At 43.4% G+C, this 19154-nt stretch overlaps 1 protein-coding gene across 2 annotated transcripts in view; it reads left to right on the forward strand.

Moving 5' to 3' along the window:
- The first annotated feature begins 1147 nt into the window (after positions 1-1147).
- Positions 1148-19154, forward strand: part of CUNH21orf91 (chromosome unknown C21orf91 homolog) — a 70984-nt gene continuing 52977 nt past the window's right edge. The window contains exons 1-2 of one of the 2 annotated variants that reach the window (XM_089657378.1): positions 1148-1252; positions 17527-17660. In XM_089657378.1, the coding sequence (XP_089513504.1) occupies positions 17534-17660 (127 nt within the window). In that variant the 5' untranslated portion in view covers positions 1148-1252; positions 17527-17533. Of the gene's footprint in view, positions 1253-1608; positions 1706-17526; positions 17661-19154 lie in introns of those variants that run through there. The other variant, XM_089657379.1, reaches the window with a different exon arrangement.

The raw sequence follows: 19154 nt of genomic DNA on the forward strand, positions 1-19154 counted from the left end.
ATCAGTGCCGCTTCTTCAGTGCTGCCTATCAGTGTCTATCAATGCTGCCTATCAGTACCCATCAGTGCTGCCTATCAGTGCAGCCTCATTGACGCACATCAGTGAAGGAGAAAAATTATCTGTTTGCAAAATGTTATAATAGAAACAAAGAAAAACTTTTTTTTTTCAAATGTTTTGCTTTTTTTCTTTATAATGCAAAAAATAAAACACCCAGCAGCGATTCAATACCACCAAAAGAAAGCTCTATTTGTGTGAAAAAAATATAATATGGGTACAGTGTTGCATGACTGTGCAATTGTCAAAGTGCGACAGCGCTGAAAGCTGAAAATTGACCTGTACAGGAAAGGGGTGTAAGCAGAGGCGTCCCTAGGGTTGGTGTCACCCGGTGCGGTAACAGTTGGTGACACCCCCTCTGAAGATCCCCGCAGAATGGATCGGATCTGCGGATTGAGCATAATGGATTGGACTCCGATCCATTATGCTCAATCCGCAGATCAGATCCATCCTGTGGGGATCATCGACTTTCTTTACAACTTACCTTTTCGTAGAGCGGGTCCAGTACAGTCGGTGTCACCCGGAGCGGACTGAACCCCTTGCACCTGCCTTGGGACCCCACTGGGTGTAAGTGCCCACTAGGCAAGTGGTTAAATAAAAACCCGGCCACAATCTTTGTTCTAAAGTTTATGTTGCTTTTAGTTCTACCTTTATGTACATTTGCATTGTACCACCATCAGGGGCGGACTGACCATATGGAAACTCAGGCACTGCCCGAGGGCCCGGGGTCAGTAGGGGGCCCCATGAGATGCCCCTGGTACCTTTTTCATAGGCTTTTTTGAGTTTGGGCAAGGACACAGGGGCCCCATGATCCCCTATTGCCCGGGGGCCCCATGAGTTGTCAGTCCGCCCCTGACCACCATGTAAAGTGCAAGCAGTATTCGATCTGGTTAGATCTGTTCGCCCGAATTACATGAATCGAAAAATAAATCTGTGAATCATAAAAAATAACGCGGGCGGCCGCAGAACACTAGCTCACGGGGAAAAAAGGCGGGCCAGTGACGCGTCGCCTACCACACTCCCAAAGACCAATCCGCTTCGTGGGCGGGGCCACACGAATTCTCTGTTTTCATTGTCTCTTTCCTCTCAGCCTCAGACCGTCTCTTTCTATGACGTAAAGAGCAGCGTGTACTTTCCTTGGGAATATACCCGGGCGGACCGTACCATACTCCAAGGAGAGTACGGAGAGCCGGCGGAGGTAAAGTCTTACGTCTATCATATACTTTAACACAACTACATATACTGTATTAACTTTGTATAATTATCCTGCTGCATAACGAGGCGAGAGAAAGGTTTTCTTCTTTGCTTCCCCCCTACTTTCGCTGTGGAATGGTTCAGTCTGGCACTGTATCAGTGTTATGATGTAGTTACTGGTTAGGGAAGGAACCATAGCTGTGGGGAGAGGTGAGTGACAAGTTAGTGTCCGGCTTTGTGTGGGTAGCATGCCTCCGCTCCGCCGCTTCCATGTCAGGAGAGGGGGGTCCGCGCGTGTTTATGTTTACTTTGTTGTAGTTAGTTGAATGGTATTTTCTGCCTCCGGGCTGTGCGGTGTTGGTATGATCCAGCAGAGTAAGTGAGTGGGTGATGATAGGGGATGTCCATGCTGGTGTAGTAAGGAGGGGGAGCAGGAGACATCTTCTACAGGACACAGGTAAGTCCATTCTCTGCTGTAGGTGAGTGGTGGGCACACTGTACTGTCAGGTATGTCCCTGGGATCAGTTACAGCAGATGGATACAATGTGTGTGATCTACAGGATGGTGATGGGGAAGTACATGTGTTCTATGAGATCACTTATAATAGGTAGATCACAGTATCTACAGCAGATGGATACAATGTGTGTGATCTATAGGATGCTGATGGGGAAGTACATGTTGTTCTATGAGATCACTTATAATAGGTAGATCACAATATCTACAGCAGATGGATACAATGTGTGTGATCTACAGGATGGTGATGAGGAAGTACATGTTGTTCTATGACAGTGGTTCTCAACCTGTGGGTCGCGACCCCTTTGGGGGTCGAACAACCCTTTCACAGGGGTCACCGAAGACCATCGGAAAACACATATTTCCAATGTGTAGAGAGCAGCTACTGTGTAGAGAGCAGCTACTGTGTAGAGAGCAGCTACTGTGTAGAGAGCAGCAGTATTGGAGGTAAAACGACACTTCATGAATTATAATTACTGGGTAAATAATTTTATGGTTGGGGGTCACCACAACATGAGGAACTGTATTAAAGGGTCGCGGCATTAGGAAGGTTGAGAACCTCTGTTCTATGAGATCACTTATAATAGGTAGATCACAGTATCTACGACAGATGGATACAATGTGTGTGATCTACAGGATGGTGATGAGGAAGTACATGTGTTCTATGAGATCAGTTATAATAGGTAGATCACAGTGTCCTCGACAGATGGATACTATGTGTGTGATCTACAGGATGGTGATGAGGAAGTACATGTTGTTCTATGAGATCACTTTCAGTAGGCAGATGGATACAATGTTTGTGGTAGGATGAGGAAGAAGCACAGTTTGTACTGTGAGATCACTTGCAGTAATCAGATAACTATACTGTGACTTAAAGGGTAAGTTGACCTCTTCATGAAAAATGAAAAGGTGAATTAAAGTGGAACGTCACCTTTAAAAGGAAAATTCCTCACTAATTCCCCCCCTTGGCATTTTTTTTTTTTTTTTTGTGGTCCGGGTACCTATTTCTGGCAGGTACCCACTCCCACTTCCCAAGTTCTAACAACCCACCTCCACCCTGCAACCTCTTGGGACATGTTGCAGGTGCTAGAAAGCCGTGCGACCATTCACAAAGTGCACTGTTTCTCACACATGCACTGTGGGGAGCTGGCTGTGAAGTCACAGAGAGTCACAACCTGCTTCCCACACTAAACATGGTGGCGCTAGGAACCTGAAGACCAGTAAAGAGCTGCTTCGGGTGAGGACAGAGCTGGATCCCTGGACAGGTAAGTGTTTTTTTTTTTTTTTATTAAACTAAAAGTCAGGCAGCACAGTGGCTAAGTGGTTAGCATTTCCACCTAGCAGCATTAGGGGCGTTGGTTTGAATCCCAACCATGGCACCATCTGCCCAGAGTTTGCATGTTCTCCTTGTGTCTTCGTGAGTTTCCTCCCACAGTCCAAAGACATGCTGGTAGGTTAATTGGCTTCTGTCTAAATTAGCCCTAGTATGTGTATGTATGAATGTGAGTTAGGGGCCTGAGATTGTAAGCTCTTTGCATGCAGGGACTGATGTGAATATGTAAAGCACTGCGTAAATTGATGGCGCTATATAAGTACCTGTAATAAATAGTTACAGTATTTCTAGCTGCTAATTTATTTTTTTTCTTCTAGGGTAAAGATCCTCTTAACTCCAAATATCCTGGCCACCTCTCGGACTCAGCTGGACATAGCAGCCAAGATGCCTTGTCCTGCCAGTGTAGCTGGTCCATACACCGCAGTATGCAGCCCCGCAGTTAGCATGCAGTATAATGCTCACAATGACAAGTAAATCTTGGTCAGCACAGATATGTGTCTGTGCTGACCAACGAAAAGTGCATCCGCTGCTTCATCTTCTGGTAAGGTGTCCCAGAAGGAAGATGTACTTCTCCATGGTCATGTAGACTTGTTGACCAATGAGAAGTACTTTTTTTTTTCCCCTCTCGCTGTTCAATGAGTGTTTGCCATTGTGCGCATTATGATGGATGCTTTGGGGCTGCATGTTCCGAGGTACGTTGGAATCACAGAGGGGTGGCCAGGATATTTGGAGTTGGTTCACTTTTTCATGAAAAGGTAAACCTACACTTTAAAGTAGAACTATAGGCAAACTTTTTTTTTTTTTTCATTTTGGATAGAGTGAAGGAGGGTTATAACCCCTGTCAGATCTTTTTCCGCTATCTGTGTCCCATTGGGGAGATTTCCCTTCACTTCCTGTCCCATAGCCAAACAAGAAGAGAGAGGAAAAACCTACAAATTGGAGCAAGGGTCTCCAAACTATGGCGAGGAATTGCAAGTCCCATGAGGCCTTGCAAGGCTCTGACAGCCACAGGCAAGACTCCCAGAGGCAGACGCATAATGGGACTTGTAGTACTTTAACAGCTAGAGGGCCATAGTTTTGAGACCCCTGAATTAGAGGAATACCTTGGCCTCACCACAACTAGTGTCCCGATTGGAAGATTTACTTTTCTGGGGACAACCCAAAATTTGGGATTTTCTTTTACTTATACTTTTAAGGATAATAGTAAATAGGACAAATCTAGATGGTAAATCTCATTAGCAGGGACAAAGACAGCAATAACAGCTTAACAGGGGTTTTAATCCCTCTCCACTCTGTCCAAAACAAAAAAAATGTTTTGCCTTTAGGTATACTTTAAGCTCACTATACATTACATGCGTTTGGAGGGGAAGTTATGCTTATTCAGTTGTTGGTAGATTTGATCGTTTTGATCACACATTAGATATCAAAATCAGTGTGCATGGCCACCATTATGGAAATTGCCTTCTGCCAAAGCAGAAACCCGCTTGTTGAGCTGCTTAAAGCAAAAGTTGATTAAAAAAAACAGACAAACAAAATCTTCTTTCTATATTTAGAGAATTTGTTGTTTATTTCATTGAGGAGTCTGCTATGAATGTTTCCTTACACACTTTTAATTGGATTACTTTAGAAAATGTGTAAATCCTTGGGAAAAGTTGTGTTCAAACCTTTATAAAGCGACCCCTGTGTGTTCTATGTGGTGTTTAGGGTGAGGGGTCTGTTTATAAATCTTTTCATACAACTTTCACCCAAGATACACTTGTCTGTTTCAATAAATTTTTAATGAGATTTTTTCTAATATATAATGGATCTTGTACATATTACAAAGAATAGAAGAGATTCAATACATTTCCGACAATATGTTACCTGAAGGACCCAATAGCAGGAGGCCATTCTTATGGGCCCACACTCTTTGGATTCCATAAGAATACTGTGTGAACAGTGTGTGTGTGTGTGTGTAAAAACAATTATACATAGCCCCCCATGTGTTCCTAGTTTCTTCTTTTTTTTTTTTTTTTTTTTGTCTACAAACTTTTATTGAAAAGTCAACATTGAACAAAGAGAAGCATCAAAGCCATCCGAAAAAAAGGATATACAATGTACAACAAGGTGATGAAGCCATTCATGTAGCTAATAGTGAAGAGTGAAAAATTAAATTTACATCAACATTTTGAATTACAGTCATACCAATATCACAGGTGAAAAAAAAGGCAATAAAATTCCCAATGTCAGAAAACAAAGATTTTGAGAAGACAGCACTCCATTGACAAGTAACTATAACTCCAAAAGGTTTACAAAAACATGTCTCTACGGTTGTATCAGAGATCGCACTGTGAAGGAAAGCCATTGCATGATTTAGTATATGGTAAATACATTCCATAAGTGTATTTGAGTCTAATCTGTTTCTGATAAATATAGATGGGGCTTCTGCTGACTTCCATTGAAAGGTGATAGCCCACTGAGTAGCTACACAGGATGTATGTATCCACCTTTCCGACGTATTAGAGGTCTTGGGTATGGGTGCAAAAGTAAATAATCAGCCATAGTCCATATACGTGAGTTACCGACTAACTTAGAAGCAAGCTCTTCAATTTTTCGCCAGGTAGTGCAAATCTGTTGTGAGACCAGTATATGTGTACAAAATTGCGTGGAAGGGAACATCCTCAACAATAATTAGGGGACATAGTAGGATATATAGCATTAAGTTTGGGTGTTCTAATTTTCTTTAGGGTAGTTTTTAGGTAACTTCAGGGGTCTAAAAATACATTTTCATGCAAGATTAACCAAAGAAGGAACTGTCTCATTGAGATGTTAAGGCAAAGACCTATGACCCAAGATTCTTATACTTTTCTATATAGAGTTAGAAAAATGTGAATCTTATGTGAAACCATTTTAAGATAGACCATGTGTGATATTTTTTTTATTTTGTGTTTCATCGCAGTTGGTGTACTGTTGTTTTCATTTTTTTGTAACCTTTTTTCCTCTTTGTAAACAAAACAAAAATAACTAAATTAATAGCTCTCATGAGGGTTGGATGACACAGGAGCTGTTCAGGGTAACTGAAAGTAGCTTCTGTAACCAGGGGCTATTTAAAGCACAGTGCACCCTGGGCGTGCAGTGCAAAATTTGATTCCCCACTCCCTCAACAGCACCACATGGACTCGCATACATTTTTGTTTTGTCAAAATCGTCCAATTTTCAGTAGATGGAAACCCTCAGTTATGCTCCTCCCTTGTGATAAGGCACAATATGTCACTAGCAAGGAAAGCTACTTTTTTCTGCTTTCAGTGTGACCAGATCTGTAGATCTGTGTGGTTTGCTTCGTAATGTGTACTGTACATTGAAAATAAAGTACCACCAAAGACTACAGTGATAAGCTTGTACTGTAACTGTCACAGCTAGGATTATGCTACCGATATTACATAATGTAGATCACATGTAGCGTGAATCAGATGTGGCAGTTATTTCTCCTTTAACACAATTATATTGGTGTTACTATTATATAGTGTAGTTGTTTATGTACATCTGCACTCATGCATTCCTTTGTTATGGCCATTCATCATGTGTGCTGCCAGAGTTGTTGTGATGCTAATGATGTGTGTGCTGACACTGTGAGGGAGGCAAGAAACATGGCCTGAAGGCACTTAAACTGGCTTCTGTATGGGATCAAAGTTTGCTTTACAATTTACTTAAAAAGGAACTTCACCTCCCCATGGGTTTTTTGCCCTTCCTCTCCCTTCCTCCTTCCATTTTTTTTTTTTTTTTGTGCTGGATTATCCACAGAAAGCACATTCACATGTCTAGTAAATCCATAGGTGCTCTGTAGGGATCCACTGCTTCTTTGCTAGACACCTGGTCTTGTGCTGCCATATTTTTGTTTGACATTATCATAAGCCGTCTGTATCTTCTGGGTTCCTGGAGCCAGTTCCCTGGTGACATGCATGTGCTATGGTGCATCATCAAGGGGCAAGAAGTGACAGCCAGCCCCCTCAATATCACTGTGCATGCTGAGTGCCCCGAGGCCTCCTGAGATGTATGATGTGAGTATCTGAATATGTCCTTCACGACTAGGCAGTAAGGATTCCTCTAAAAAGGTATTAATAAAAAATAAAAAAAAAATGAAATGTCCATTCTGAGGGGGGTAGGGGGGATTTGGAGTAAAATGTTGAAAGGTGAGCCCATAAGGTTAGTACAAGGATTCTTCCATGACTAGGCAATGCTTTCTACAACCGTTTTTACTGTTGGTAGCATCTTGGCTTTCTCTGTGCCATAACCTGTTCATACTTGCAGTCACTTTGTTACTTTTTGTTTCATTGACTTTGTTATTCATTGTTAAACCTTACACAGCTGAGTGAGGAGTTTTGCTACTTTTTTTTTTAATTAAGCTCCACAACCAGTGTTGACACTGACATTAAAGCATACGTTTAGTGAAATGTTTTTGTTTATTTTAATATGTCTATGCAGAACATAAAGTATTTCAACAGCCAATTGGCAACTTTCTAGTGGAAGGTGATATCTAGTTGCAGTGGTTTATCACACATCAATTGTCTGTGCTCTGCTTTGGTAAAGTTAATCTAAAGCAAACTTTTTTTTTTTTTTTTCTTCCTAATAGTTTGGAGAGATGGGGTGAGGCCTTGTTCACACGGGACATAAAAAACGTTGCGTGCATATGTGCGCAGGGTCTAGTTCTGGGGACTCGTATGTAGTTCTGCATTTAGCAGTGTAAAAAAAATGGAGCAAGGGTGTGTCCTTGGCCACACAGATTGCATGCAGTAAAAATGCACAAACACGTCTAATTGGACGCGTTTTTATGCAAGCAGGAACCTGCGTACCCTTCCAAAAAATGCTCATGTCAGTGTGAACAAGGCATAAGTGTCAGAGCCCTTTTACATGGGTGATTCGATCAGATCAGCCTGCCAGTTTTTCAGACAAACCTGATTGAATGGGCCATGTATACCTGCCTTCCTCCAGTCCAATCCAGTGTGCTAAAAAAAAAAATGGAGGGGGATCCGTCCCCCTCTGTCTAGGTGGATCGGATTGTAGGGCAGTCAAGTGAAAATGGACAGCTGGTCCGTTTTACACCTGGCCACCCATAGAGCAGAGTAGACTGTATCCAGTTTTGCTCTGCAAACATTGAGCAAAAGCAGACCTGTCATCCAGGCGCTCTGCTCAGCAGGGGATCATCAGACAGACCCCATGCTGAAGCAATTGGATCCGCACTATGTGAAAGGGGCCTAAGGCTAAGTTTGCACTTGTACTGTCTTTGAAAAGCGATTCACATTGAAGTGCTTTTCAAAGGGTGGCTAAGCATCCACTATCAGGCATTCGGGAGACAATTCTGCCACCACCTGATTGCCTGCAACTGGGACTAGCCCTGGACTCTTGTATGTATGGCATGTGGTTGCAGTGTGGCTCCATCTGCTTGAATGAGTGCATTTTGACAGTCAGTGCTACATGTCAATCTGAAAAGCCTTGTTCAATTTTCAGCAGCTGCAGTACAAATCATCAAGGCCATGCCATGTGTACATCACCATCAGCTTTTAGTTGGGAGGTCAGGGGGGCAGTAAAAACACGGCCCAGCCAGCTGTGTGAAAGAACTGGCCATACACGTGTAGATTTTCGGATGAGAATATTTGTACGAAAACTCATATGAAAATTCTTTGAACATTCAGTGAATGGACAAATGTCTTTCGAAAATTGCTTTTAACATTCTATATTAAAATGAATGTCATTTCTGAACGATATCCACCTCTACATCCATCCGTCCTGTGCACTACGCCTCTACATCCATCCGTCCTGTGCACTACGCCTCTACATCCATCCGTCCTGTGCACTACGCCTCTACATCCATCCGTCCTGTGCACTACGCCTCTACATCCATCCGTCCTGTGCACTACGCCTCTACATCCATCCGTCCTGTGCACTACGCCTCTACATCCATCCGTCCTGTGCACTACGCCTCTACATCCATCCGTCCTGTGCACTACGCCTCTACATCCATCCGTCCTGTGCACTGCGCCTCCCACATCCGGCCGTCCTGGGCACTGCGCCTCCCACATCCGGCCGTCCTGGGCACTGCGCCTCCCACATCCGGCCGTCCTGGGCACTGCGCCTCCCACATCCGGCCGTCCTGGGCACTGCGCCTCCCACATCCATCCGTCCTGTGCACTACGCCTCCCACATCCATCCGTCCTGTGCACTACGCCTCTACATCCATCCGTCCTGTGCACTACGCCTCCCACATCCGGCCGTCCTGGGCACTGCGCCTCCCACATCCGGCCGTCCTGGGCACTGCGCCTCCCACATCCGGCCGTCCTGGGCACTGCGCCTCCCACATCCGGCCGTCCTGGGCACTGCGCCTCCCACATCCGGCCGTCCTGGGCACTCCGCCTCCCACATCCGGCCGTCCTGGGCACTCCGCCTCCCACATCCGGCCGTCCTGGGCACTCCGCCTCCCACATCCGGCCGCCCTGTGCGCCGATACACAAAGGCAGCACAAATAGACTGAAGTGGAGGGTTTTTAATTTGCACACCTCCCTACTCGCCTGCTTTTTTTTTAAGTATTTTCACTTTGTACAGTTGGGGCAGCTTAAAAGCAAGCCTGTGCTTTACCTATTCAGGGTGCATGAACTGTCCTTTTTTTCTGCAATAAAAAATGAGTTTCAACATGCTGGCAAATGTGCCTTTTAATATGCTGTAGAGGGAAAAAAAATCCTGAAATGCTGTTCCCTTAGATCCTTGTGCAAATTTAAACAAGGGAAGCCTAATGTACATTTTATTTTCCATTTTTCAGGATGTTTTTGTTATAAATTTCCAGAGCTCCTTTCTTCCCTTGCACCCCCAGGGCTGCCTCATGCTACGTTTTCTAACAAAGCTTTTCACAATGGGCAGTGTGTGGCTTCCTGATTATGTTTTTTGGGAGACAAAAGATTGCAGAAAGTGTATTTGAATGTTTTCCAGACACACATGGAGTTTTAGAGTTTATAGAAACAGAGTCCATATTATAAAACAAAATGGTAATACCCTGGGAAACTGGGAAAAAATCCCTCTAGCCCAGTTCTATTTCAAGAGACAATATTCTTACCATTTTTTTCAAAGCCCTCTTCATACCACCCATTGAGGTAACAGGGGTTTATTTACTTAAGCTGGAGAGTGCAAAATTAGGTGCACTTTTATTTATTTCAGGTACTTATACAGCGCCGTCAATTTGCGCAGCGCTTTACATATATATTGTACATTCACATCAGTCCCTAACCCTCAAGGGGCGTACAATCTAAGGTCCCTAACTCACATATACTAGCGCCAATTTAGACAGTAGCCAATTAACCTACCAGCATGTCTTTGGAGTGTTGGAGGAAACCCACGCAGGCACAGGGAGAACATGCAAACTCCAGGCAGGTGATGCCATGGCTGGGATTCGAACCAACGACCCTAGTGCTGCCAGGTGGAAGTACTAACCATTTAGCCACTGTGCTGCTCCATAGAAACCAATGCGCTTCCAGGCTTTATTGCCAAAGCTTAAAGTGTTACTAAACCCCCAACAGCAAAATCGGTCTGTATAGGCAGTAAAGCATGCTTGTTATACTCACTGTGGAACCTAAGGGGTTAACTGTCTGTGTAAAAAGGCAATTTGATCCTCTCTTCTCTGCTCCTCCTCTTGTTCAAATGAGCACACCTTATCTCCTGATAACAGACTGAACCCATAGCCATTCTGCACATGCTCAGTTTAGTGTGTATTGTTAGCGAGGTTTTTTTTTTTTTTTTTGGGAGAGTGCATGTGATCAGCACAGGGCCAATCAGCACTGTCCAGACAGAGGTCAGGGGTTCTGTATCCTCCTAGTGCAGAAAGAAAACTCATCCTACAAGCTTTAACTAGTGCTCTACCTGCTGATGAGAAATGGTATTTAGCAGTTTATATTTACTAAAATATTTGCACTTCCATGTTCTGTGTACTGTGGGAGACCGGATATAGTGAATGCAGGATCCTGGGATTAGTAACACTTTAATTGAACAAGCTGAAGTTAGAAGCTGATTGGCTACCATGCACAGCTGCACCAGATTCTGAGTGCTCCAGTTTTAATAAATGTACCCCACTGTGTGTACGTTGGTATGTTGTGCTAACATGAATTTTGAATGGCATCCCAATACCTCAACCAAACCACTTGACCTCTGGAAGGTATTACCCCCTTCACGAACAGGGCTTTTTTTGTTATTCAGCACTGCGCTACATTAACTGGAAAGTGATCATGCCACACTGTACCTAAATTAAATTTCATTTAATTTTTTCACACAAAGCTTTCTTTTGGTGGTATTTGATTAAAAAAAGACCGCCATTTAAAAAAAAATGATGTATTCTGCTACATGTCTTTGGTGAAAACCAAACTGTGTTTTTGAGAACACTGTACTATTTGGGACACTAGTATAGCTCTGATCGAGATACTGATCTGTACAGACACTATAATAGTGATGGTTGTGATCATCGATTTATAGTGTGGCATGTAATCTGGCGCTAACTGACACTAGCTGGGAAGGACACTAACTGACTAGCCAAACACCAGTCGGAAAATCATTTGATCAGGTTTTTGAAAAACTGTCATGACTGCAAACTATATTGCCATCATGAGGTGACCAAATGATAAATTAAATAGACGTAACTGAATCAGTTTTTCGCTTCTGGGTCACATATGCACAGTACCAACAGTTTGATTTTTAATGGGCAAGAAACATTAACTTTTCAACTTATCCTTCATTCAGCAGAACGTTTCTAAACTTTTTCCTTCATGGTGTGTGTTTTTTTTTTTTTTTGTTTGTTTTTTTTGTCACTACCTATTTTTTGATTCGTACTCACTGACTGTATTAAAAACAAACTGTCTAAATGACAGATTTTGAAACTATTACTTGTCTTGTGTGTGGGCACCATTACACTGATGCCTATAATGTTTTCATTAGTGCACTGTACTAATGAAACTGGCTGAGTGACAGGAGTGATCAGGAGGGCAATCAAAGGGTGCAAGTGTGTGTTGCTTTTACTTACAGATCTGGCTGGGCCTCTCCTTGCTTTCTGTTCTGAATTGTAACTGGAAGAAGGGAGAAATCCAGCCAGAATCTGCGTGTTGTGTTTACACATAGATTTCTGTGCTGTGATTGGCCACAGCCGATCGGCAGGTACAGTGAGGAACAGAAGTATTTGAACACCCTGCAATTTTGCAAGTTTTCCCACTTAGAAATCATGGAGGGGTCTGAAATTCACATTGTAGGTGCATCCCCACTCTGAGAGACAGAATTTAAAAAAAAATTCAGGAAATCACATTGTATGATTTGTAAAGAATTTATTTGTCTTGTACTGCTGAACAGAAGTATTTGAACACCTAAGAAACAGCAAGAATTCTGGCTCTCAAAGACCTGTTACTGTGCCTTTCAAAAAGTCCACCTCTACTCCACTCATTAATCTAACTTAGTAGCACCTGTCTGAGCTCTTTAAAGACACCTGTCCACCCCACTGTCAGTCAGACGCCAACTACTACCATGGGCAAGACCAAAGAGCTGTCAAAAGTCACCAGAGACAAAATTGTGGACCTCCACAAGGCTGGAAAGGGCTACGAGGCAATGCCAAGCAGCTTGGTGAAAATAGGTCAACTGTTGGAGCAATTGTTAGTCATCTTTAGCCTCTTCCATTTTCTGTCAGTCTCCTTCAGACTGGGGCTCCATGCAAGATCTCACCTCATGGGGTATCACTGATAAGAAAGATGAGGAATCAGCCCAGAACTACAAGGGAGGAGCTGGTCAATGACATGAAGAGAGCTGGGACTACAGTTTCAAAGGTCACTGTCGGTAGAACACTACGCCGTCATGGTTTCAAATCATGCATTGCACGGAAGGTTCCCCTGCTCAAGTCATCACATGTCCAGACCCGTCTGAAGTTTGCCAGTGACCATCTGGATGATCCAGAGGAGGCATGGGAGAAAGTCATGTGGTCAGATGAGACCAAAGTAGAACTTTTTGGTCTAAACTTCACTCGTCGTGTTTGGAGGAAAAAGGATGAGTTGCATCCCAAGAACACCATCCCTACTGTGAAGCATGGGGGTGGTAACATCATGCTTTGGGGTGCTTTTCTGCGAAAGGGACACTGTATTAAGGAGAGGATGAATGGGGCCATTTATTGTGAGATTTTGAGCAACAACCTCCTTCCCTTAGTCAGAGCATTGAAGATGGGTCATGGCTGGGTCTTCCAACATGACAACGACCTGAAGCACACAGCCAGGATAACCAAGGAGTGGCTCCGTAAGAAGTATATCAAGGTTCTGGAGTGGCCTAGCCAGTCTCCAGACCTAAATCCAACATCTTTGGAGTGAGCTGAAACTCCGTGTTGCTCAGCGACAGCCCCGAAACCTGACAGATCTAGAGGAGATCTGTGTGGAGGAGTGGGCCAAAATCCCTGTTGCAGTGCAAACCTGGTCAAGAACTACAGGAAACGTGTGACCTCTGTAATTGCAAACAAAGGCTTCTGTACCAAATATTAACACTGATTTTCTCAGATGTTCAAATACTTATATTCAGCAGTGCAAGACAAATTTTTTAAAAATCATTCTGTCTCTCAGAGTGGGAATGCACCTACAATGTGAATTTCAGACCCCTCCATGATTTCTAAGTGGGAGAACTTGAAAAATCGCAGGGTGTTCAAATACTTCTGTTCCTCACTGTATACAGCCAAAGCCATTGGCTGTAACCTGCTGACAATGTCGTGCTGTGTCCAATCACAGCACATTTCAACAGGGTGCATGTGGGTATGTGCCTCTAAACCAGGAAGTTCAGTGCGACATACAGGTACTGTGCCTGGGGGAGCAACCCACCAGCAGTGAATGTACTGCTGGCGGTTGGCATGTAGTTAATGTACCTATACTGCAACACACCACAAGGCATGAAGATCTGTTGTTACCTTAGATTGTATGCCCCTTGGGGGGTTAGGGACTGATGTGAATTGTGTGTGTGTGTGTGTGTGTGTGTGTGTGTGTGTGTAAAGCGCTGCGTAAATTGACAGCTCTATATAAGTACCTGAAATAAGAGCATACTGTGGCTGGTATTGCCGTGTTCTCTACATAACAAGCACAGTAGGCTGGGTAAGATCCAGGTCAAAAAAAGTAATAACATTTCTTGGAAGTAACTTTTTTTTTTTTTTTTTCTTTTTTTTTTTTTTGCAAATTGCTCATATTTAGCTGTAAATACTCATTTTTGTCTGTTCCTTAGTCACTCCGCTTCTCGCTGAGTCAGCCAAAATTGGATTTGTGGATGGTCCATTCGCAACCCTTTGCTCAACAAAGTCTTATTTTTCAATTGACATTTGTCAAAGCAGCTAGTCTGAAATTGCTGTACAAAACTTGCATCCAATCAGATGCAGGCACTGATTAGATATTCAGTGATGAATACAGTGGCCAGTAGCAGACATTCCTCTATCCATACGTATTTAATTTTTTCAGGTACTTATATAGTGCCGTCAATTTACGCAGTGCTTTACATCTATATTGTACACTCACATCAGTCCCTAACCCTCAAGGGGTGTACAATCTAAGGTCCCTAACTCTCATTCATACATAGACATACTAGGGCCAATTTAGACAGGATCCAATTAACCTACCAGCATGTCTTTGGAGTGTGGGAGGAAACAGGTGTACCTGGAGGAAACCCACGCAGGCTCAGGGAGAACATGCAAACTCCAGGCAGGAAGTTCCATGGCTGGGATTCAAACAAAGGACCCTAGTACTGCCAGGCGGAAATGCTAACCATTTAGCCACTGTGCTGCCCAGATGAGGGAAGTGATGGATCTCTCTCGTTCAGCCTGCAGGGCTGAATAAGAAATCTTACCCATGAATGGCCATCTTTATGCATGCTGCTTGGTATGGATGTGGCTTAGTGGGAGCCAGGAGCCCGGTACACTAGTATTTGCTGTGGCAATAGTTCCTGGTGGAAGCAGAGCAATGGGTGCACTATATATGTCTGCTATACTGAGGCTTTGTGTTTCCCCCCCCCCCCCCCCCTCCAGATGGGATTTTTTTATGCATGCTGCCCATTTGTTGTAGCAGTGTGGTGTAACATATCACAGAAAATACTTCAGTAGGTGCTAATTGCTTTCATAATGATGAATTTTAATTAGACAACTCCCAGTTAGTCTTTGTCATCTGCTGTGTACACTGTTACATCAGGAGTCTGAGTCAATGGGAAACACGCACTAAACATTCAAAACAAAACTATTAGGAGGTGTAAGTGTGCTTGTCATACATGGAGCATTAATCCGAGACTTCCCTGTGCACGATGTTCTGTGCTGACTTGTGTGTCCACACAGCCCCCTAACACACTGGATCTGTCTGTGTTCAACCATCAATAAAGCCAGTGACCCCCAGCCTTTGGGACACGGATCATTGCTGTGGAAGTGTTGGAGGCTGTTCAGTACTGCTAGCATGTTCCGCTTGATTATTTCTACAACAAGCTGTTTGAAACTCTAGGTTGGCTTGCAAATTATATAGCACTGCACTGCACTGATCGCAGGCCATTTTTTTGACATGAACATTGGAACATGTGCAACTGTTGCCATCACTTATCACTTCAGTACAACTGTGTGCAGTAAAAAAAAAAAGCAACGGTATATATGATGATGATCATCTAGTGCAATGAACAAACATATCCAGTGCTCACACAAATGATAGAATGGATGAATGAATGATTAGAAATGAGCCAGTCCACAATGTTGAATGAAGTGAAGACAAGGTACTGGACAAATGGCATAACAATGATATGGCGATCAAGAAGTTCATCCAAGTGGTGTGCAGAATGGGAGAGGGATGGACAATGGAAGCTGGAAGACACACGAACAGGCCGGCAGCTCCTCGCCAAGGATGGGTGGATCCCTCCAGAAGCATGCAAAGAACAACAAGCAGGGCGCCAAGTCAACGTGGATAAAAACAATAGAGCTTTATTATAAAAACACTTACATCGAAAACTCCCTCGATATGTGCGACTGGCAGGGACAGTGTAGCCGATGATCAGTGCATGACCCGAGGAGAGACCCGCTGCGGTAGACTCCCCTGCGTCTCTCTCCGTGCCTTCCCGCCGAGTAGTAGGGAGATGTGACAGGTGCCGTGAATGAGAAGAGGGTGGGCCGCAACACGTTTCAGAAGCTCCGCCTCCTTTGTCAAACAGGCCCGTCCCTGGGACAGCAGGGTATATAAGAAACTCATGACATGGTGCCCTGCTTGTTCTTTGCAAAATACAGTATATATACATACACAGACCTGGACATATTTGTTGGTACTATTTCAGGCGCTGCAGCATGCCACCAAAACCTAACCGAGGCTCCTCCATTTTTCACAGTAGGTACCGTGTTCTTTTTGTTCCAAAGATTCACACATAGTGTGTGACTTGCCAAAGAGCTCCTGTTTTGTCTCCTCTGTCCAAAGGACATTCTTCCAAAAGCGTTTTGGCTTGTCAATATGCACTTTAGTAAATTCCAGTTTGACAGTTTTAGGTCTTTCTTTCAATAGCATTCCCCTGCTCTCTGTTTGAGACCACTGTCGCTCAAAAAGTGAAGGCTGGTGCAATCAAATAACTTGTGTACCTTGACTTTGGAGTTCAGCTTGTATCTCTTTTGAAGGTTAGCTCTTGGTCTATCATTTGCTCTCTCTTTCTGTTCATTCTAGGGCCAGTTTTTTCCCTTTCAGGTCAAAGGAGTTCATCTACACTCTTATGGATCGTAAAGTGGTTCTAAAGGCTGAAGGTTTTTTACCCTTCATGCATTCTATGCATGAAGGTAAAAGCCTTCAGTGTGTAGTACCTTGGTGTATATACCACCCACGATGCTGGGATTTCAGTCCTTATCCATATAGGTCCGTGAAATAACCCTTCAGAGCGCACTCTGGTTAGGTTGCTTACAACACAGCAGGGCCTCCAGTGAGGTACCCAGAAAATATAAACCATGCAATAACAAATCTCAACAACATAAGGTGTTTGACACCTTTTTATCAATTGGTCTGGTGCTCCTCTTTGATGTTTGCCTTTGAATTTAGTATCTGTTAGATATGGCCATCTCCTAGGATATTTGTCCATCACCGTGGATATTCAAATCTGCTGCAGATCAGACTGCCAATAATGGAAAAGTGCAGGTGACCGGCAGCGCACCCCACCCCACCCATGTATGGATATCCTGGTTTTATGAGCTAAAGAACACAAGTAGCCCGAGAATTTGGTCTTCCTGTATTTCATCCCTATACATCTACTTGGATGACTAAACATGTTTTGACAGACAAGACAAAAGTTTCGTATGACTTGAACTTTGTTGTGTGCACAGTTGTTAGTTGTTAGCTGCCCAAACAGCTGTGCTTGCCTAGACCTTTATCCTTTCCCCGCAGAAGCACTCTGGTAATCAACTCTCTCCCTTTTTGTCTTAGGGGCACCATGGCTGAAGAGGAGCAGTTTGTGAACATTGACTTGAATGACGACAATGTGTGCGGTATCTGCAAGCTGGGCACGGACATCGAGACCCTGTCATTTTGCCATGTCTGCTTTGAGCTGAATATTGAGGGTAAGATTGACTTGTCTGATTATGTTTATATGATGGGCTTGGATGAACATTGCCCCAGTCTAGAATTGCTATTTTTGTCTCATTTATAGAATTTGGTTAGACATCTCTCATTCTTTGAACCAAAAATGTGTTCTTAATTGTGAAGATTCCTGTCTTACTTTGAAATATTGTTACAGTGAATGAATGATCTTATAAATATAATCTTTATATAGAAGCTTAATGTAAGGGATAACCATGGCAGCCAATTGAGATCATACAATTTCAGATATGCTTGAGTAAAGATAGAGCTGGTATGTTTTTAGGGGCCTCTTCTCCATTATTTTTTTTTTTTTTTAAGGTAGGGTACTTTTTTATGACGACTGTTTCCCAATTTAAGAGTTCATTTACACTAGCAGCAGAGTCTGCTGCTCCTCTGAAAAGCAATCCCCCCCCCCCCCCCAAATGCTCCACTACCACTTGCAACTGCATACATTTGCATGTGGTTGCGGGGGGGTTGCAGAACATTCCCATTCACTTGTAAAGGTCATTTTTTGTGGGTAGTAGTGCACACTGAACATGACTGGGATATAATTACTGCCATGTGTACACCCCTAGCTGCTGCCTTTACAGGGGGAAGGGTTGATGGGCAGTAAATGTCCCCAACTGCCCAAAGTGTTCTGGGATACTCATGTCGCACGTCCCAGGAAGTTTTGGGGCAACTAGAATACACTGCACATGCGTATCGGTGCGTCATCAGGGAGACAGCTGCTAGAACCCGGACAAGACAGCTGGCTCCTGATGACATAAGCAAAAAAAAAAAAGACACCAGCTGAGGAACTAAGTGGGTTACAGTGATGTGATAACGCTGGATCTACTGGAAGTGTGTGTTCCTGGGTGGAGAGTGACTTTTTTCCCTAATGCTAAAACAAAACCTTAATTAAAAGTTAATCTTAACGTTTCTGGATCTGTTTATAAATGAAATTCGTACAGCTTTTTATCCAAGATTCACTCTTTTTTTCCATTTATTATTCCGTTATATATTATTGAAAAATGTGAGTCTCGTTGCCTTTTTATTTAATGATTTTTAAAGTCCCATTGAATCTTCAGTTTAAAAAAAAAAAAAACAAAGACTGTTGCTGTTTCACAAAGGGCAGGTAAAGGCCAGCAGCTGCAGGGTTTGATCCTTGCTTTCTGTGTAACAGTCTTATTGCAGAGGTCCAACACTCTCTTGCGGAGTCAGATCTATAGCTCCACAATCAGCAAAAACTCACATTCCCTGCTAATTGGTGAGCTCTGGATCTTACTCCGTAAGAAACATGTTGAACCTCTGCACACAAAGAACAAGGGTCCCACTCTGCAGCTGCTGGCAGGGGACAGGCTTTTTTACTCAGGCTCTAGCTGCTTTAGAGAGAAAACGAAAACTTTGCTCTTCTTTTGTGTTAATGCAATTAGAACAAGGGTCTCCAAACGTTTTAAACAAAGGGTCAGTTTACTGTCTTTCAGATTTTGGGTGGG

The sequence above is a fragment of the Staurois parvus genome, unplaced genomic scaffold (genome assembly GCF_062004578.1).
Source record: "Staurois parvus isolate SC_StPar_1 unplaced genomic scaffold, SC_StPar_1.0 ptg000988l, whole genome shotgun sequence".
Taxonomy (NCBI): domain Eukaryota; kingdom Metazoa; phylum Chordata; class Amphibia; order Anura; family Ranidae; genus Staurois; species Staurois parvus.